The 21,251-nt window shown below is 38.8% G+C and overlaps 2 protein-coding genes across 2 annotated transcripts; one reads left to right on the top strand and one right to left on the bottom strand.

The window, feature by feature from the left end:
- Positions 1-941: 941 nt before the first annotated feature.
- On the top strand, positions 942-4,936 carry eif2b2 (eukaryotic translation initiation factor 2B, subunit 2 beta). Its single transcript, XM_032585349.1, has 8 exons — positions 942-1,200; positions 1,623-1,743; positions 2,834-2,985; positions 3,941-4,104; positions 4,189-4,284; positions 4,370-4,507; positions 4,591-4,657; positions 4,743-4,936. Exons 1-8 carry the CDS (start codon positions 1,029-1,031, stop codon positions 4,898-4,900), a joined length of 1,068 nt encoding a protein of 355 aa, XP_032441240.1. The 5' UTR covers positions 942-1,028; the 3' UTR covers positions 4,901-4,936.
- Positions 4,937-8,391: 3,455 nt separating this feature from the next.
- zc3h14 (zinc finger CCCH-type containing 14) lies at positions 8,392-14,980 on the bottom strand. The gene is made up of 17 exons (XM_032586006.1): positions 14,831-14,980; positions 14,479-14,521; positions 14,279-14,393; positions 14,159-14,199; positions 13,895-14,057; positions 13,498-13,810; positions 11,756-11,925; positions 11,450-11,550; positions 11,095-11,250; positions 10,956-11,018; positions 10,480-10,621; positions 10,144-10,346; positions 9,922-10,051; positions 9,689-9,828; positions 9,036-9,118; positions 8,840-8,945; positions 8,392-8,608 (listed from the first exon to the last, which is right to left on the bottom strand). Exons 1-17 carry the CDS (start codon positions 14,864-14,866, stop codon positions 8,601-8,603), a joined length of 2,013 nt encoding a protein of 670 aa, XP_032441897.1. The 5' UTR covers positions 14,867-14,980; the 3' UTR covers positions 8,392-8,600.
- Between the last annotated feature and the right edge of the window lie 6,271 nt (positions 14,981-21,251).

Genomic DNA, 21,251 nt, shown 5'->3' with positions numbered 1-21,251 from the left:
TAGTAGAGGGATGCCATAACTGCCAGGAGGACATTACCCACCCCTTGTTATTGTGCCAAGAGTAAAGTTTAGTGGAGGGAGGATCATAGTGTGGGTTTGTATTTCGGAGGTTAGGCTTTCTACTTGAGTTGAAGTGTGGGGACTCAGAGTGCTGAGAGAATATTTTTGATAATTTAGTTTGAAGTTTATTAAAGACATGAATGAGTAATATGATCTTAAGGATGTTTTTCTTGTCTGCACGGACCACAACCTGATAGAACTTTTTAATTACAGCACATATGGATCATTTTACAAATGTTCTTAGACCAATCTGCAGATTTTTCAGACATGTCTTGTTTTGCTCCAGAAACATTGAAGGTGTTATGGCTGCAGACAAGAGGATAATTCCATATAAGAGTTGAATGTAATTAAAGATCATGTGTGTAAAGGCTATAACTGTGCCAATTTAGTGAAGATACACCCTGCTCATTACTTACCTGAGCATTTTAGCCCTGTCAGCAATACATTATACTTTTTTGTCATTATTTTTCTTTTAGATGTTCAAAATCTAAAAACATGCTTACTACTATTATTTGATCACTTTTATAAGCCTAAAATACAGTTGGGTGCTGTGAGGTTAGTTAAAAATCACCATGCATGCGTTTAATTTCGGTCTGGAAATCAAACCGTCTGAGTTTTCTTTTTGTTTTGATCAGAAAAGGTCTCTCTTGTAAATGACGTCTTGAATCCCAATGAGACCACCTGTATAAATAAATGTCAAATAAAAAAGAGGAAATGTGAATATCTAAATATGAGATTTTCTGGCATGAATACATCAAAAATAAAACTCACTATAGTGGGAAACAAACAATATTTGCTTTGGCCTTTTAATCGGTTGGTGAAAACAAGCGTTGCAATAACGGGAGACAGACGGAGCGCTTTTTTTGCTACAACACCGGATGTTCTTTACAAGTACTTCCTGGTCAACATTTAACAGCAGAAACTCGCAGTCTTCTTTTTTTGACGGTTCGTTGATTTGGAAAACAAAAATGCCGGGCCCCGACAAAGAAACCGACCTGACTGAGCGGGTTGAAGCCTTTCTGTCCGACCTGAAGCGCGGAGGTAGCGGGGCGGGACCTCTGCGGGGCTCAGCGGAGACTGCCCGAGAAACGACCGCGCTGCTTCGCAAGATTACAGCTCAGGCTCGGTGGAGCAGCGCAGGTTCTTCTTCTCACTTGATTTATTTTGACAACCTCTGATAATAATAATAATAATGCAGAGGACTAAATTACTGTGAAATTGGTTCTATTGTTGTTGTAATGTGTGTGTAGGTAGTTTGTTATAATCTGTGAACATGTCAGACATCTGTTGTAACATCTGTGAAATTATTGAAATAGGGGGAGTTGCATCATGGTTTCTTATGTGTGTAGATTTACTAAATTTAGCGACATTTTAGCTATATATATATTTTTTTATAAATACACCATTTATAACTATAAATTAGTTAAAAACACTAATAAGTAAGAATTTCTTTACAATGTTATAACAACAAAATGAAAAGGGGCAATTTAGGATGGAGGTGTAATCAACGCAACAACATAGTAACAACAGTTAAAACGTTTTTTGTTGATTGCTGCCTTTAGGTGATCTGATGGAAATAATACGGAAGGAAGGGAGGAGAATGACGGCCGCCCAGCCGTCAGAGACCACAGTGGGTAACATGATCAGGAGGGTCCTGAAGATCATCAGAGAGGAGTATGCTAGGTGAGGACAGACAGCTGTGGAGTCAGATGTGTTCCTAATCCATTCATTGGGAACGTAAGACAACATTAAACAGTGCTATCAAATATCCCAGCTTATAACATCACTGTGAAATGAGTATTTTTCCATATATAGTAATAATAAAAGAAAAATAAACCCTCAATTCTGAGATTTTATAAATCAGAACATATGATCGTTTGTTCATCAGGTTCTACTAGTTTTTCTAGATATTTAGTCAAATTCTTAATTTAATACAGTGAATATTTTGTCAAAGTCAAAATGGAAAGCTTGTGGACAAACTAAGTACCACTAACTGCTTAAGTAGGATTAAAGAGAAAAAATAGGTACTAAAAACTCCTAAAACATTAATAACCATCATTCCAGATTTAGACAATGTAGTGCTTAGAGAATTAGCAAAAACCCCAATACCTGCATTTCCAGACCATGTAAAGTTTAAATATTGAGACAATAATTGGAAAAAGCTATAACAGATAAATAGAACTTGCCAGGAGAAAGTATCTTCTTTCTAAAGAGAAAATGCCAACAAGATTGGATCTAAAGCAACCACTATTTCTGGAATAATTTCCTTTGGACAGATGAGACAAAGATGAAGAGGTGTAGCTGTTGGTCAATGTGGTGGAGGGGTGATTATTGGGGCTTGTTTGGCAGCCATGGGAGCTGATGGCGGGTTGAAACCTGGTCATGCAAATAACTAAAGCAATGTTGGATAAAGCCTAGGAGAATGTGAGAGACTTCTGATAAATGCACTTATAGAAAATTCTGAATCATAAGATGACTTTCCGCGTTAGTCTCAACTTTTTTTTAATTAAATATTTTTAACAATCTAATAATACAATTTTTGCATGGCTAAGTCTGCACTTACCTCATGTTGATTTGCCTCGACTTTGTCTTTGTGTTTCCTTTTATGGAATGTTCATTCTGCAGAGTGTAATGAAAGTGTTTGAATCAGAGTCCGCATGCTACTTTAGCAAAAAGGTTCATCTTCAAAATATGCTACGCACTCTAGAGTCAACAAAAAAAACTTGTTTAAAAAAAATGCCCTGATGTCAAACTGTTGAGATTTTCTCATCAGGTCTCGAGGAAGCAGTGAAGAGGCAGACCAGCAGGAGTCCCTCCACAAGCTGCTGACCTCTGGAGGACTCAGCGAGGAGAACTACAGGCAGCATTTTGCTCCCCTCAAAGCAAATGTCATTGAGGCCATCAACGAGCTTCTCACTGAGCTGGGTAAGATGGCGGAGCTGGTTTTACAGAGCTGAACTATCCACAGCTGAAATCCATAGTGCTGGTTACTCGCTGATGTTCTTTAAAAATCTCTGCGGCCTTACCAGAACAACTGTACTTATGCAGTTATTTTTTTTAGTGGCAGCAGAGTGAAGGGGTCTGTATTTGTATCCGGGTTTGTATGGGTGCTTGGAATCCTCGAAAATGCTCCAATTTCAGTTTGGTGTTTTCAAGATTTGGAAAATGCTTGATTTCTGTATCAAGTCCTTGAAAGTGCTTGGTATTCAGTCTTTTGTAATAAAGTGCAATATAACATTTGACTAAAAACCTGCAGTTGGAAAGCGTCGTTTACAGTTGAAACCAGATATTTTCATAGACCTAATAAAGAAACACATTTTTTTTCACTGTCTAAAGTTAAATCAGACTAAACTTATTTTGTTTCAGGTCAGTTAGAATTGCCAAACTTATTTCTATTTGCTAAATACTAGAAAACATAGCAAAAACATTTTTTGTAGATTTTTTGTGACTTTCTTTGAATACTGTTTATAAGCATTTATTTTGATTAGGAATGTAATTTACTTTAACATTATTTATTTGGATTGCTTAAATGTAATAACTATTATGCCTAATAAGTCAGTAACTTATTGATCCTCTTATATTTTATACATTAAACAAAGCTAATGAAATTGTTTACCTTGTCCCTGCTGTAGAATGTAGAATACTACCACAAAAAAATGATTAACATTAATAAATTATAATCATACAATAATGTATTGTTTTTATCTCCAAAGTGTGGTGCTGTAAAAGTTTGAAAACTTACCTCGGAAATGCTTGAAAATGCTTGAATTTCATTGTGGGAAAAGTGGAACAAGAAAACTGGAGAAAATATGATTTTTTGTCTGCAAGTTTAAAGAGCTTTTTTGTTTTGATTTGTTTTTTGTTTTTTTTCCTTTTGCAGAAGGAACAACAGATAATATCTCCATGCAGGCCCTGGAGCACATCCACTCCAACGAGGTCATCATGACCATCGGGCGCTCCCGCACAGTGGAGGCCTTCCTGAGGGACGCGGCACGTAAACGCAAGTTTCATGTCATCGTTGCAGAGTGTGCCCCCTTCTGTCAGGTATACAAAGTACATCGCAAAGAGCTTGAAAAGCAATGGTTTACCTAAAAGACCGTTCAAGAAAAAACCTTCACTTTTTAACAGGGACATGAAATGGCCACCAACTTATCCAAAGCTGGCATTGAAACAACGGTGATTGCTGACGCTGCAATATTTGCTGTCATGTCTCGGGTCAATAAGGTATTTATCTTCACAGAAGTCTCACTCTATATTAAGGGTTTGATCAGGCCGTGTAATTTAACTTTTTTGACGATCTGGTTGGCAGGTCATCATCGGAACTCAGACTGTTCTAGCCAACGGCGGTTTGAGGGCTGTGAACGGGACACACACTCTCGCCTTAGCAGCCAAGCATCACTCGACACCTCTAATTGTCTGTGCCCCCATGTTCAAGCTATCGCCTCAGGTAGGAAAACACTAGTTAACAAACATTTGATAAAAAAAAATCTTTCAAACACAAATAATAAAAGAAATATTTTCTCTCCTTAGTTCCCAAACGAGGAGGACACTTTCCATAAATTTGTCTCCCCACATGAAGTCCTCCCTTTCACTGAAGGTACACCCTCACCAATTTACTTTACAAGTTAAGCATTTATCTTTGGTGGAATATAATGTAAACATGCTAATTGTGTACGTTTCAGGTGAGATCCTCTCTAAGGTCAACGTGCACTGCCCGGTGTTTGACTACGTTCCTCCAGAACTCATCACACTGTTCATTTCTAACATTGGAGGTCACGCACCGTCATACATCTACCGACTGATGAGTGAACTGTACCACCCAGAGGATCACGAGCTTTAATTTGTGTTTCTATGAAATAAATTAAACTTAAACTGTTTTGTGTCTATTACTTATCTTAATAAAAAAGAAAAAGCTAAAGTAGTTTTAGATATTATTGATTCAGTATATAAGCTGCTAAACAGAAGATGAAAAGTATTCAACTCTGACTTCCAAGGATTTTTCAGTGTCTCTTCAAGTTGCTTGGATAAGTAGGCGCTCTATTTAAAATTACAATTTTGAAGAATGTCTACAAGTGAAAACACTAATCAAATATTTACTTAGGGTTTGCTTGTAACAAAACAACCAAACTAATTTTAAATAAAGGGACTTGTCAAGGCAGTGGGTTGCATTGACCTTTACTAATGGGTACATTTGTGGACATGCCAGTTGTAACATCCTCATTTGGAATATTTATAATGGCCTCTATATATATATATATATATATATATATATATATATATATATAAATACTGTATATATATAGTTTTGGACGCGTAGCACTGACAGATAGACTTAGCTATCTATCCGTGCTATGGTAGGAAAATCTGACGAGGTAGCATTGATAGTCAGGTGATCTGTAACTTGGCAGAAAGCAGCAAAATGGAAAAGAGTGAAAAAGAGTTGTTTTTTCAGTTACGTTTTTTTATTTGCAAAGATGATGTGGGCTGGCTGTGCATTACTTGATGTAAAACTCAATTATTTAGCTTCAACTACAGAGTTAAAAGTCTTTTTAAATATGAACAGTTTAATGTAATACAATAAAAATGTAGTGAGAAAATAAATGCCAAAGATAAAGTGAATAGACAGAAAAATGAAAAGAAGCAGAAGAAGAATATTTCTATATAATGTCTTTTCATGAGAGTGGGGAATACAAGGAAACTTTGTTGTGCTTCCAATTTTTTTCTATTTTTTCATATATAACTCAAGATCAATAATTAACTCGTGAAACTGGGTGAAACCTTGAGACTTCTTGATTTCTTGCTCAGCATTGCTTTAATTAGCCAGCTCTAGGAGTTCTCACTCCGTCTTGAGTTTTTCTTTTCAATACCGTCCATCTTGGACATTTTACAGACAAGGTGAACCTGCCAGGAGTGGACCATCACAGTGGATGTTGGATTACCTCACTGGCTGCCCACCACAGTATGTTGCTCTAACAATCTCTTTATGACTTGTTTTGTTTTAAAATGAGTATTCTGAAACATCAAAAATTGCTTCATCACAGGGATGGAGACTTGAAGTTCCACTATCTTGACGCAGTTTCTGTTTTTCTCCAGAAGGAGGCGGTGTTGGAGAAGAGTCCGAGCTGTTTTTTGATGAAACAAGAAACTCGAGTAAGTGTTAAAGCAGCTGTGTGATGCTAAAATACAAATGTTGGTTAGAAAGTAGGGTGTTGACGAGTATAAAAAGACTGGGTCTCGCTGTGTCACTCAGGCTGAACTGCAGCATCTATTCACAGGGGCGATCCCACTACTGAGCAGTACGGGGGATTTGACCTGCTCCGTTCCCGACCTGGGCCGGTTCACCCCTCCTTAGAAGACCTGGTGCTCCAAGGCTCCCCCAGGAACACCCTATCTATACTGAACTTAGTGTGGACCCCCATTCAACATAGCCCACTGCAGCTCAGAGATCCTGAGCTCAAGCAATCCTCCAGCCTCAGCCTCCAGGTAGCTTGGATTACAGGTGAGAGCCACCTCACCCGGCGACAAGCAGCTGCTCTATCCATCACTTGTCCAGCACCGCCTCCTACTGGATGGCAGCAGGTACCACACCCTTGTGTTGAGAATCATATTTGTGCTGGAGAAAAGCTACAACGAGCCCTGAAACTTTAACTTACTTATATTGATGTGTGACAAATGAATGATCACATATCAGCTTGCTGGTTTATTTAGTTGATTTTATCAGTTGAATGTTCCAGAAGGTCTGAGTTGCACCAGTTTGATGTAGTGTCTACTGCTCTCCAGAAGGAGGCGGTATTGAACAATAATTCCAGCTGCTTTTTGATTAAACAAGAAGCTGGAATGAGTGTTCAAGCAGCTCAGTGATGCTAAAAAGTAAATGTCGATGTGACAGTACTTTATTACTGAGTATAAAAAGACTGGGTCTCGCTGTGTCACTCAGGCTGAACTGCAGCATCTATTCACAGGGACGATCCCACTACTGAGCAGTACGGGGGATTTGACCTGCTCCGTTCCCGACCTGGGCCGGTTCACCCCTCCTTAGAAGACCTGGTGCTCCAAGGCTCCCCTAGGAACACCATATCTATACTGAACTTAGTGTGGACCCCCATTCAACATAGCCCACTGCAGCTCAGAGATCCTGAGCTCAAGCAATCCTCCAGCCTCAGCCTCCAGGTAGCTTGGATTACAGGTGAGAGCCACCTCACCCGGCGACAAGCATCTGCTCTGACCAGTAAATGAAAATTACAGTTCGACTTTAAAATATACTTTTTTAAAAAATATATATTTTATAGGAACCGGCAGTAAAAGGAATACAATCCAATTTCTTCTGCTGAATCTTTGAAAAGAATAAAATAGGTAAATTAAACAGATATGGGGATCCAGGTGTTGTGGTAATTGGTGGATTTTCTTTCACACCTTTTTGCATGATGTGGCAGAAATGCATAAGGGCAAGAACAAAACAGGAGACAGAAATGTGTAAAATTAGTATATGGAAATAAAAACAGTTGTAGTAAAACTGTTTTTACATTAAATTTACAATATATATCTATAATGGAAAAATGTATGTATAATTTATCTTATGTTTAAATCATATTTTAAGTTGTGATCTGATGGTCAGTTAAATTAAAAACAAGTTATTCTTTTACATTAATTGGCATATTTTAAGTATTGGTCCATTTATACCTTTAATTATGTCAGTGTTAGTCCTTCAGCTATGGTTTTAGAAGCTGCTAAAACATGTCAGCAAGATGAGTGTTCTTGCTGACATGTTTTCGCTTCATCCGTTTTGCCAAAGCAAAACGGATGAAGCATTTTCCTGTAAAGTATTAGAATCCTTTTGGAACGACTCTACAGTTTTCGGTCCCCACACCACATGATCCAAAAATACTATTTTCAGACACTCTACAATTTACAGTCTCAAAAAAATAAAAAAATAAGACAATAATCAAAGAATGTTAGTTTTGTCAGTGCAATAATCATTCTATTTATTTTGACATCTAGATGCAGAAAAATAAATTTGGTTGTGAATGGCAGTTGTTTTGTTTGTTTTTATAGATTAGTAAAACTATAATTTCACAGAATATGTGCTGAGGAGTTTTTAGTATTTAAACCAAGTCATATTTGACTGGTTGTGTTTCTGCAGAAGAGGAAATAACAGCCCTGCACTATTATAAACTTTAATATCATGTTAGCAGCTGATGTAAATTATCTTGTTCTCAGGAAGAGATCAAAATCTAAAAGGAAGTCTCTTTCCTCACTTGATTCATGAAGAGGTTAATATTGAGCCTATACAGCTGCGTGTTAAAAAAACAAACAAGAAATGACAACATGAAATAAATAGAAACATTGTTGAGTCTTTAATATCTGGAGCCACATGTTCAGAAACTCGCTTTTCATCTTACAAAACATTTAATAAAAATCAGTCAAAACAATACAATAAAAGAACATAATCAACGGTTACATTTACTAATGATGTTCCAGAAACACAAGAAGAAGAACATCATCTTCCACAGCTTGATAGTTGACCATCAGACTCTCTGGGCTTAATTAGCTGGAAAAGAACATTTATTTTTAGTGCATGCAGCAAATTTACATAAAATTAACTCCATAATTATAGACATGGCAACGTTACTTAAACTCATCAAGATAGACATAAACAAAACAAGAGATATGTGCAATATGAGATTAATCTCAGTTTGGTTGAGGAGAATCAGTTTCTCAAAGTCTAGAAACGTTCTAGTTTATGTGAGAAAATATTTTGAGACGTTCCTCTATGGGTCACCTGCTCTGTCTTTTGTCCACTTCAGGGCGTGTCTCGGAGGCACAGCTGTAGTTGGATGGTAGAAAGTACATCCCGCTCGTTTGCACTGAGTCGCAAAACGACAGGGCTGCAGTGGAACAGAAACAAGTTAGAGTTGCTCAGTTTGAACGCAAAAAAGTTGACAATGTGGTTAATGGTCTCTATGCTGCGCTGCTACCTTTGGATGATAAAATGGACAATCCACCTTCTTGCATTCTGGGAAGAAGCGACACACAGTCCCACTTGAACTTTGCTGCACGACTGTAAAAACAAGTTACAAACAATAAGTAACAGTAAGTTATTAGGACAAAAAAAAAGGAACAAACTTTTATACTTATGCACCTACAGCTGTGGCTTTTATTCTTTTTAATATCAGAAATCAGATTTGGTTAACCTTTAAGATTATTTATAAATCTTAAAGTTTAACACTCTCAAGAATTTAGTGCCCAGTTGAAGCCATGCCAATTGAACCATGCATACTCTTTCCCATTAAAAGTATGCCTGGACCAGATCTTCTGTCATCTCCACCACAGCCAGTTCTGGTGGAGGTTCTAGGGAAAAGTTCCTCTGCTCTACTGTCACACAGTTGCTCATGATGCAGGATTACTGGATGCAGCTGGCTTGGTTTCCTGGAATAACTTTTTATCAAGTAGCGTTAAATTGCAACCTGAATTTGAATGTTGTATTTTAATTACAACGTTCAAATCTGAGTTTAACTTAAAGATCAGATCTTATTGGAATCTCACTGGCTATTTCATGTTCAAACTAAAAAATGTCTTAACGCTAAGTTATAGGCTTATTTGTTTAACTATAAGGGTAATGAAAACGTACCTGGTCTGAGTGGAGGAGCAACAGTGCCTCTGCGGCTGACGTGAGTGAAGGGACAGTCTGGCTTTGAGCAGCGAGCGTCATATTTACAGTTAGGATGCACAAACAGGCATTTATCCCCAAACTTGCAATTTGGAAAAGTCCTGAAAAAAACCCCCAAAACACAACATTCAATCAGCCCTCAATGTACCTTCAATGCCTTTGTAATTTGACCTTTTTCTATTAAAGCCACTCACTTGCACTGTGCTGTCGGGTGATGGTACATACACTCATCGCCACTTTTGCAGACGGGCCAGAACTTGCAGCGCTCCAAAACTTTCTGCTTCTTCATCGGAACGTCTGCCATGTCCGCGTCCATCCTCCCATCTGTAAATGATTGGAGTAAAGAAAGTGTAACATGTGTCAATCAGGTTTTACCCACGAGAGCAATAAATAAAGTAACTGCAGAGACCCCACACCTTCTGATGATGTGACCACTCCCTGCAACCTGTCCAGGACGCTGACTTTAGACTCTCTGTAGACGTGGCCGGCTGCCTCTGTAACCTTTGAGAGCGGTCTCATGTCATCCAGCTCCATGTCTCCGTCCGTAAGGTTGCCCAGCGGGCTCGGTACTCCGTCTAATGTCACGATGAACTTTGGACTCGAGGTGTCAACTCCCTCTCTGTGAGTGTGACCACAGAAAGTAAGCGGAGTCAAAAATATACACATTAACCAGAAACATTTAATGCCTTGTAAAAATATTCACCATTCTTGAACTTTTTTCATCTCATAATGAGTTTGTGCTCTGTGCATACCTGGCTTGGACGGTGCGGGGCAAAGCCGGGGGCTGGACTTGTTGCTGACTTCGGGCAGATGCTTCCTCTATGACCGGCCGACTCATTATGAAGGAGCGCGTATCGGAGGTCTTCGGCTCACGGCCAGCAGGGGCTTCGGCACCTGGTTCAAAAGCAAACATGGAAATAAACTTCGGGGGTGGGTTTACATTTTATCTGTAGTTCCCACTTTATTTAAAACAAAATAAAACTTTTTAGAAATGTTGCATTTTGAAGCATGTTTTATTTCTTAGACGTTTGCTAAAATCATGATTTTACAATAGCTAATTCTTTGTAACTTAGTGTATTTTCATCCACACTAAGTGTTTTAATAAAATATTTTTGTCAGCATGACTAAAAAATACACTCAATGCATTACATATGTTTGGTCTGAAAGCGGTAGACAAAAGAGCTGAATGTTAGTCTTCTCTAACAGCTTAAACAAATCAAACACCTACCATATTCACTCTGCTGTCTTGCACCACTGCCGTCCAGCTGAAGACGTGAAGCTAATGATCTTGCTGGAGTTAGAAGAACGAAGCAACATAAATAAATTACTTAATGACACAGCTGAGCAGCTGTTAGGTTTCTGCGTACTTGTCGTTCTGGAGGCGGGCTGGTCGGCAGCAGCGTATGCCTCCGCCCTCGGCGCCAGGCTGTGCAGGTTTTGCATCAGCTGGAGGGCTGCGGTCATCTCTTCGCTGCTGGCCAAGCGCGTACGAGGCGCCACAGGAACAGTCTGTCTCTGCGGAACTGCAGGGGGAGGTTCGGGTAGGAGAGCAAAGATTAGATTTGAAATTGTTGCTTTGAAGTAAGAAATATTTAGACTGCAACCACCCCCAACCTTCTAAACAATGTTGCAAATAATTAGTTACTAGTTTGTAAAGCTAATGTTAATGGAATGCTGGCACAGTGCGTTTCCTTTTTCAATGCGTGGTTGACGGGAACATACTCGGGGGATAGGACGTAGTTTTGGTGATCGAGTCCTGAGCCTCAGAGATGGCCTTCAGTATGAGATTCCTGTTGGCTTGCTTGGCCGGTGGGAGAGTCGGTCTGAAACAGTTAAACACCCACCAAAAAAAAAAAAAAGAGTTACAGTCCAGTAAAGAATGCAGATGATTGAAGCTTCACACACACACACACACATGCTGGGACATTTTGAGAAGATTTAACAAAACACAATGCTTAGTTGTGTTTTTTTCTTCCTAAAATAAAGAGATAAAAATTTTAAATGACATTAAGAGATAGCAAGACTGACTTTCGTTCTGGTTTGGAGGGAAGGGAGACTCTACTGGAGAGGCTGCGGCCGGCGAAACTCGCGTCGTCGTCGTCGTCTTCTGCATCATCGCTGTCCTCATCATCGGCTCGGTTCACTCGAACAACAGAACTTGCGACGGGAGCTTTTCTTTTTCGGGTCATCTCTTCTTGCTGTACAAAGGAGGAACGCCGGCATTATTAAGGACACAACTAGATGCTGGTCAGACACATCCACCCAGCAGCTGAACACCACAGGCAAAACAAAAGAAAGAAATGAAGGTTTCATCCTTGATTTGTTTACAGTTATTTTACGATAAATATAAAAATGAAGAACTTAAATGTGAGAATCGGGTCATTTATTGTTCTCACACCCAACTTTTCTTAGTTGGGTCTAAGAAAAGTACAATTAGGCACAAATGATACAACAGCATGAGGTTGTCCCAATATTTTTCTGGGGTTTTTATCGAGACAGTTTAAAATGACGTGCAACATAATTGTAACGTATCACAATAGAAGAAAAAAACACAAATTTGGAAATTTATATTTAGTTTAATCCTTCATATTTGGTCCAGCAATGATGAATTGGAACAGTGGCCCTTAAGGACTACAATCGCAGACCCCTGATCAACAGGTTCAGTAGTTAAAAAAAGACTATTTTGTCTAAAATGTTCAACACAAGACTTGTGGTAAATGAAGGCGTTGATTCCAACTATTTTGGGAATTTCAGATATTTAATTGGAAGAAAATCAAGTCTGGAGATGACCATATTTCTAAACTCTTATACTATACTTTGGTACTTATCCAGAAAATAGTGAAATCAAATTTTGTATTTTCCAAGATTATGTTAGAAGCTTTTTAGCATGTCGCATCCTAATGGAAAGTAGATATGCTAATGTTAACTTGCAATTAAAGCTAACTTTTCCACATTATGGCTGTGTCAGAAAGAGCAAGAGTTCATTGAAGACTGCAGAGTTGCATCTTAATACACAAATATTAAAGAAATGTGTGATTTAAGTCACATATTGTTAAGACACTATAGCAGTTTTCCTGACCAACTTAACATAGAACAAAACTCAGTTCTTGAAAACATCTCAAATCATTATTGGAGACAAAAAACAAAAACATCTCCACTATAGCACAAACAGGCTGATATAATAATAAAATATATCTGCATACAGAGCAGTTTGTTTCTGAAATATTTGAAGAAAAGCATGTCAAGTTCAAACAATGTTGTAGGCCAACAACAGCGACTAGAGAAGATCAACAATATCTGAAAGTCATATCCTTTAGAAGAGGTTAAAGAATCCAGAAAGACCTCGATGTGAACACAAACATCTTTCTTTAGAGCCAAACTTCTTAGCAAATAGCCCTTCAAGAACCACATTAATGTTAGATTAACGGTAAATAAAACGTTTTTACACAAAGCAAGGACCAAGTATGAAGGAAATTTATAAAGTTGTCTGTTATGCAAGACATTGCAAGCTCATCCTTTGGCATTTGTCATTGTTGGGTTATTTATCAGTCAGTGTAAACTTACTTAAGAGAGAATAAATATGGTCAAGTACAAAAAATGGGTCAAACATTAGCAAAAAAATAAGAAACTTAAAAGCTAAAATCTATTAAAATATTTCAATAATCTGAAGAAATCAAAAATAAGCAAGAAATCCTAAGACATTTGAAGCAAAACATAAAGAATTTAAACCTCTTCTGAAAAGCATCGTAATAGAAAACACCTCTCTGTACCTTGCTCAGCCCAGTTCTGGATGCTTTGCTGCTTCTGCCGTCCTGCTGCCTCATGCTTGAGGATCCCTCGGGGGGCCGACACATCTCCAAAGAGCTCATAGAAGTAAACTTGCTCTGACCAGGTCTGTAGATCTCAACCGTCGGCCGACCGGCACTGCGGGTGCGACCGTTACCCACTTCTACAGGTTCCTCCGCAATTAGATCATCGTCCATCTCAGGTTTGATATCGATAACGGCTTCCGAGGGGAGCGGCTCGGTGTGAGGCTTAATAGTCGAGGTATGTCGTGAGAAACCTTTCCCCAGCAGCCCTTTCCTGATAACAAACAAGCATCAGTATTATATTACTTAGAAAAAACTATTTGTAGACAAACTGCGTATACCAAAGCATTCCAGGTACCTGCTGTCGTAAGCAGAACTAGACACAGGAACTTCCATCCTATCGCTCCAGGAGCTGGACACTGCCAGCAGCTTCAAGTCTTCTGCTCTGCCATTTTCATCAATAGATGGCTTCCCATACACGGTAACAGAGTCAGACTGCAGATGCCTTAGAGATGGTGGCTCTAAAAAAAAACAAAAAACAAAGAATCAGACAAGCAATAAAACATCAGATCATGGTTATCAAAGTACAGAAAAAACAACTTCTTCAGCAGAGGTTTCTCACCTCCGGCGACCGATCGTAGTTTCTCCAGGACACCATGGAGCCTAGAGAAGGTAATTTAATGTCATGATAGAAAGAAACACAGAGTGAACTCTGAAAGCAAGAACTTCATTGTGATCATACCAAGTGGTAAACTTAATTGTGTTGTTTCCCAGGAACAGGGAGAGATCTTCAGTCATCTGCTGGGAGGTTTTCTTGTTTGCCACCATCACCATAATATAGTCAGGAAGCTCTTCATCTGCAGGAGAAAAAGAAACATAAAAGAAATGTTCCACATTTCAACAGCGTGTCTCCCACGCATTTTGCTTGCTTTACGAGCTTACCGATATAAGCACCGAGCTCCTGGAGCTTGCTTTTTATAGCAGCCTGAAAGAAAACAAACCCACAGATCAACTAGCGTTAGCAACGTAAAGTATGATTAGCATATTAGCTACCCTGACTCCATTTTCAAATGGTAGAACTTTAGAAATACAGTCCGAGATTTACAAAAAAGCAAAGCAAAAAAGAAACAACTCAAAAATACTAAACCGAATTTCAAACAGAGGGCCAACACTGCGGCAAAAGAAATGATTTCTAGCACGTTGAAGCTAACAAGCTAAAGAGCTAGCAGCGGCTAGGTTTTTTATTTCTATAAACATGGCGGACTGTTCAAACGCAGTATCCACAGCTACTCACTCTTATTTTCTTGCTTATTTCAGTTCCGATCTCCATGCCCGTTTGTTTATTCAAGCAAACAATATTTCAAAAAGAGGGAAATGTTTTAATGACACCTCCAACACGAAACAGCCAGGGACAGCTGTGACGTCGAATCACGTGATCACCAACAGGAACCAAGAAGACACGAGTTTAATGGATCCCCAGTTTTGCTGAATTTTAATGCTTTGAACTTAAGAAAAGATAGGTATTATTTTATTTTATTATTATTATTATTATTTTTAGAATTGTCTTTCATTGCCCCACTGTCCCAATGAGAATATATAGATTTTATTGTCACAGCAGCAAGAAAGTAAGCGGAAACATGTATAAGCACGCAGAGGTAAGAAATGTTAAAAATATGACTTTGCAGGAAGGACAAATTTACAAGTTACATTTTATTAAACAAGAACTACGAAAACCGCGCCAGCAAGAATGTTCAAGTTACAGCAGTTTGTTGTGAGTTGTATGGTTATAAAAACTTACAGCTGCTGGAACTGAATAAAAATACGTTAAATAAACAAATGAAAACCAAATATTAATTCAAATACAGTAAAACTTAATAAAAAAAACAAACAGACAAAAAAAAACCCCAACAAGTCAGCATAAAACTGATTTGTTATGGCAAGAGTAAAAAGCAAACACTGAAACAAAAAAAGAGAAGAAAATCATCCGAGAAACCACTAGATGGCGCAAGAGACTGCTCAGGACAACATTTTATTTCTGAATGCAGAAAATTGCTATTTACAGTAGTTGGATCGTCTACAACCACGACACAGAAGGTCTTTGTCAATAAAATAAGACAACTTGAACAATGTGCTCAGCTCTGATAAGAATAATAATCACACCTTCCTGTGGTGAAACAAGCTTTGTTTAAACTAATTACTGTATGTCGTTTATTATAATCTCATTTATTTATTTTGTGTCAGCATACCTTTCTTTTCTACGCATGTTTTACTTTCTAATTTTCAATGCTGCGTGTGTGTGTTTTACGCAGCAATTATTTCCTGTTTTGCAACCCCTCAATGCCAACTAACAATGACGGGAAGGATCTTGCCTACAGTCTAGACGAATGTCTAACACGTTCTCTGCGGTGGTTGTCTGCTTAGTCTCTTTTTGCAGTGTTTACATCAACGCTGAACGAATATTGTCTGCGTGCACAGCTCAATGTATGGACTTTGTGTGGTGTCCTGTTTTTCTTTATTACCCAGTTTTCAGATATTGCAACCACAGAATCAAAATATGGTTGTATTAAGTAATAATTCACACATCATGTGGCTCAATGCTCACCTCAGTGGTCAAGCACACCCCTCCCCCTGTAGTTCTGCACTCATGTTCAAGGTTAAGGCGTAAAGTAGGCAGCCTTTCAGAGACACCGAGCCTTGAATGGTCTCGTATGAAGCCCTCAGAGAATGCCTGAAACAAATCCAGCTCGGGGCACAAAGGTGATCTATCTCATTGCTGTTCTTTTTCACAACTTAACAGGATCACAAGAGAAGCTAGACCTCTGCACCGACCTGTGGAACAATAGCTCCAAAACAACACCCATCAGCGCTGTTGAAACATCCCCTGCTCTGTGTTACACAAGGTTGGGTCTAATGTGTTTTCTTCAGTGTTTTAATGAGCTGGTTTCTCTAATGTATACAAACGCAATCGTGCTCCTTAAGCATTTCCACATCTTCTCTATATGAACACAAACATAATGTGTTTTACTTTGATTCTATGCAACAGAGGAACACTAGCTAGTGCATAATAGCAGAGTTAATGGAAAGTAATATCTTTTTCCGAATAAAGATCTGGAAAAAAATGTGCTTTAAATTAATTTACCAAATTTTTCCTGCAGTTCCAGGGAATTTCTATGTCTGCTTTGCATATCTAGGAGTTGACACTTTAGTCTATTATTACAAAACATGCTCAAGCTCAGGCAGATTGGATGGAGAGTATCTCTGAACATTAGTGTAAGGATTCCCAGTTGGATTTAGGTCTAGGATTTGATTTTCAAACCATTTCAGTGGAGCACTAACTGTATGTTTCGGGTTGCTGTTTTACATCAAGGTGAACCTCCGCTCCAGTCTCAAGTTTCCTTACGTCTGACAAGTTTTATTCCAGACTTACCCAATATTTAATTCCATCCACTTTCCAATCAGGTTCCTTGCCAATGCCCCTCTTGAGTGCAATGCAAGCCAAGGCAGGCTATTTATAGCACAGACACATGTCTAGTTATGCACCACACACAAAAAATCAAAGGAGATGAAGAAAAACATCCCCACAGCACAATACTGCCACCACTGTGGTACAGTGTTAGTCTTCTATTTTGCATGTTTTTCATTTAGGCTACCTGATCACGTTATTCCACATTTCCACAAAGCATTTCCACATTTCCACAGATAACATTTCAATGAAATACTAAAATTTGTGGCTGTAACGAGGCAAAATGTTCACGAGGTATAAATATTTTTGCGAGATAAAGTTCACCCGATGTGCTGTGTGCAGATGTAGCTGCAATACATTGCAGTTGAAGAATGGTGTGACTAATCTCTTAATTTCCAGTGGCATTATGTTGACTCTCAGCTCCTTAGATTTTACGTTTTTATCAGCAAAATGCTTTGTTTGTCAGGATGTTATGTGCAACACAAAGAAAAAAAAAACTGCACAAGTAAGTTTTGCTCATGGACCACTAAAACAACAAAAGATAAGGGAGTTGTGTGAAAAACACTTCTGAGAACATCTACCTTAATTCCAGATGTAGCTGCTTTGAAGCTTCTGAAAGCTTGTTACCACAGGTTGACCAATCTGCGGCTGGCATCACCCTACCCTCTCACACAAACATCACTGAGCGGTAACTGTATTTCCTTTTCCTCCGAAACACTTTAAACCAAGGAGAGTTGCCTCGTGAATCAACCGATCAACTTCTGCAAACTCTTCAACCACATGCACGTTGATGACGACAGTCCTGACACCACAAAAAACTTCATCCTGTCCCAGAGCCAGATGTTATGCTCTGCTCTAATTTTCCTCAGAAAACCAGAATAAGTCTTTTTTTTTTTTTTTTTCTTCGCAGTGAAGAGATTGTGCATCAACACTGAACAGGGTAAAAGAAGAGTTGGAAGGTTGTGGAGGAAATCCTTAAAAAACAAACAAACAAAACAACAACAGCAAAAGGAGAAAGAACAATTCGCTACAACTACTCTGTCATGGTCTAGAAACCCCCTACTGGCTTCCCCCAAGAAGGTGACATTCATGTGAATGGGCATGCTGCAGTGAAGTGCCTGCACACAACCAGTGAGAATCTCAGTGATGTTATCAGTTTGATGGAAACTAAAATAGACAGGGGTACATGCACAGAGCAGTTTGCGGCTGAAAAATATTTGCAAACCTGAGTTTGCTTGTGAATCTGAAACCATATATATTCCTAGAATAGCTCTACCAAGGAAGCCTTGTCACTGGGCTTTGACGCAGTTCACCCATACTTAAACGAGGTGTCATGCATGCATTTTGTAGAATACCGGCCCATCTTTTTCTACATGGGAGTAAATAACTCATCATTCTCATAAATACTGTTTTTCAAGGTACGCATAACGCACAAGATGGCATCTTCTGAAAGTTTGTAGTAATTTTGTCATAATGGAAGAGAATTAAAAAATTAATAAGTTTTCCTATTCAATTTGGATATTTATTATGGCCTTTTTTTTTGTAATTTTGCAAATAGGTAGTGATCTACCTGAGTGCAGTACAATCTCAGTAGACATTGATGAGGTACATTAGTGAACAGTAAAGACTAAGAACACCATGCAACACATCAAGTAGGATGGGGACAGAATTGTGGGGAAATTTAAAGCAAAATTAGGGTACAAAACAGAACATGTCCCAAACTTTGAACGTCTTAATGTTCAATCCACCATCCAAAACTGGGGAATTGCAAACTTACCGAGACATGTTGGGCTGCTTACCGTGACAGGCTACCCAAAGAGATCAATACTAGAAACAGCCAAGAGGCCCATGCATAGGAGCTGCATAGTCAGTACATACAACCACAATCAGGGATGCACTACACAAATCTGGCCTTAAGGGGACCTGGGAGGAATAAAGCGATGGTTGAAAGAAAAGAATTACACCAATCAAGGAACATAGAAAAGGCATGAAGAAGAAGCGCTCTGCTCAGACGAGGCTAGAATGAAACTTTTACTCTATATGGAAATGCCGTACGTGACAGAAATCTAACATTCATCATTGTACAGAACACAATATCTGGCATGAAACTTGGTGGCAGCATCATACTGTGGTGAGGCTTTCCATTAGCAAGAGCAGAGTAGCAGGTTTGAGTTAATGTGATGATAGATGCAGCTAAATACAGAGCAGTGCTGGATGAAAATATGCTAGACACTGAATCAAACTTGAGACTGGGGTGGAGGTTCACCTTCAAACAGGACGCTCAGAACATACAGGCAGAGTCAAAATAGAAGCTGCACCTCTGCATAAAAACACGTTCATCTGGCCCAGACCTAAAACTAGCATCCCGAAAAAATCTTCACAAAGGTTATCCATCCAATCTGACTTATATCAAGGTATTATACAAAAAACCATCACCATAAACTGTAGTTTCTAGATCTACAAAGCTGGTAAAGCCATGCTGAAGACCTGCAGTGCAATCTACAAGAAAATCCTCACAAATGCACAGCACACTTTTCAGATTTTAATTAGCAAAGAATAAAAAGAAGATGTATAATTTCCTACTTTATGTTTGCCTATCACCAAAAATCTGAAACTGTTTGTAAATACATTGTAGTTTTTGTTTGCAATGTGACAAAGTGTGAAAAATGTCAAGGGGTCTGATTACTTTTACTTCATGGCACCATGAAGATGCAGCAAAATCCTGCTTCCAGTGAGGTGTGTGACCAGAAGGCAAAAATTACCTATGAATGCTCCAAGACATTTTGAGTGAATTCTGCTTTTTTATTCACAAACGCTCTTCCTGAAGCTTTTTCTGATTAGTGTGGCAAGTGAAAACCTTTTAAGAGCTGGTTTAATCACCTGGAGGCTCAGTTTCAACATGATGAGCCAGATTCACACAGCTGCAAATGGTTGCACATGTGCCCCTTTTGTGCTGCGTGGGAATGCAGGTCAGGGCAAGTTTTTGAATGTGACTGTGGATTTTGGAGAACAATACAAACTACACAGTGTTTGCACATTCTGATCGTATTATGAGTTCTCTTGTTTGAGTGGAGCTGCGAGGATCCATCCTGTTGTGTTATTAAATTCCCCTTAAGAGAGCAGCATCAAGTTTAAGAACGGGATGTTTTGTCTTTGTATTTGTTACTTTCTATTTTCTCTCACACACCAACCTCCCACACAGACTGGCAGTGTTTGGTTGGACTCTTCACAGGATCTGGTTTTAAGAGAGGGCTCTGAAGTGGCACCCATGTTAAAAGGATATGAGGATTTTGTGGATTAAATGCAGACAGCAATCAAAACAGATTCCTAAGAACACGGATCAAGGTGGGGATGTCCTATTTTTAAAATGCTTTTGCCCTCTGGCAAACAGCATAATGAGAAGACTGAAAGTAAAGCTGCAGCCAAGCCAAGCACAAGGAAATGGTGAAGCTTTCTCGAGGAAATGGTGAAGCTTTCTCCTCCATTAGGTGGTAATGTGAAGTTAAACATTACATTTCCAAATACAGAAATCTGTGTTTTAGTGACATCCTGTAACTCTTTGACAGTTCAGAGCAGGACACAAATTTTAAACAACCTACAACTCCTGCATCACTACTGACCAAACATCTGGCATAATTTTGTGTATGTTCAGATAAAAGCAAATGAATCTGTGTGAGATTTTCTAGTATGAGTTTGTTCTAATTGATGAAAAAAGCTCCATTGTTCAAAGAAGCTCCCAAAAGAAACACAACTTCAAAAAGGGAATATTAAATTGCAGTATTTTAATGTGTTCATGTCAGGCAAATATCTGACTTGACATGTGAGTCGTACAGCAGATGAAAGCAAATCTTTTGACCGACTTCAATGCGATGGCGTACTGGCGAACTAGCAGCTAATCTCCTTTCTTTTAAAATCGCAAAGTAGTGGTTCTACCTTGTGTGCTAACATAACTGTGATGGATGTCTATGTTAAGACCTGATGCAGTGACAGGAGTAGTGAAGAACCACCCACCATAGTTACCATGGTGACTGAACACAATCCGGTGGAGAAACGTCACAGGACTCACGGCCCAGGCAATCCAATTTTGTCTTCTCCACCTAGATGGCTACACCACTTTGTCAGTGTGCTCCAAAACACAATTTTGTTTCATTTATGTTATTGATATATTTTAAATAACAAATAAAAAGTGTTAGGTTTTAATTGAACAATGGAGTGGTAATTGTTTCTTATTTTACTAGAACATTTTACATAA

Source organism: Xiphophorus hellerii, chromosome 15 (genome assembly GCF_003331165.1).
Source record: "Xiphophorus hellerii strain 12219 chromosome 15, Xiphophorus_hellerii-4.1, whole genome shotgun sequence".
In the NCBI taxonomy this organism is placed as follows: Eukaryota; Metazoa; Chordata; class Actinopteri; order Cyprinodontiformes; family Poeciliidae; genus Xiphophorus; species Xiphophorus hellerii.
This window is presented reverse-complemented; position numbering and strand designations above follow the sequence as displayed.

Coding starts and splice junctions, on each gene's coding strand:
- eif2b2 (XM_032585349.1), top strand. CDS start 1,029: ATGCCGGGCCCCGACAAAGAAACCGACCTGACTGAGCGGGTTGAAGCC. Junction 1,201..1,622: donor GGCTCGGTGGAGCAGCGCAG/GTTCTTCTTCTC, acceptor TGCTGCCTTTAG/GTGATCTGATGGAAATAATA. Junction 2,986..3,940: donor CGAGCTTCTCACTGAGCTGG/GTAAGATGGCGG, acceptor TTCCTTTTGCAG/AAGGAACAACAGATAATATC.
- zc3h14 (XM_032586006.1), bottom strand. CDS start 14,866: ATGGAGATCGGAACTGAAATAAGCAAGAAAATAAGA. Junction 11,251..11,449: donor AACTACGTCCTATCCCCCGA/GTATGTTCCCGT, acceptor CTCCCCCTGCAG/TTCCGCAGAGACAGACTGTT. Junction 11,019..11,094: donor GCCCGCCTCCAGAACGACAA/GTACGCAGAAAC, acceptor TTCTAACTCCAG/CAAGATCATTAGCTTCACGT.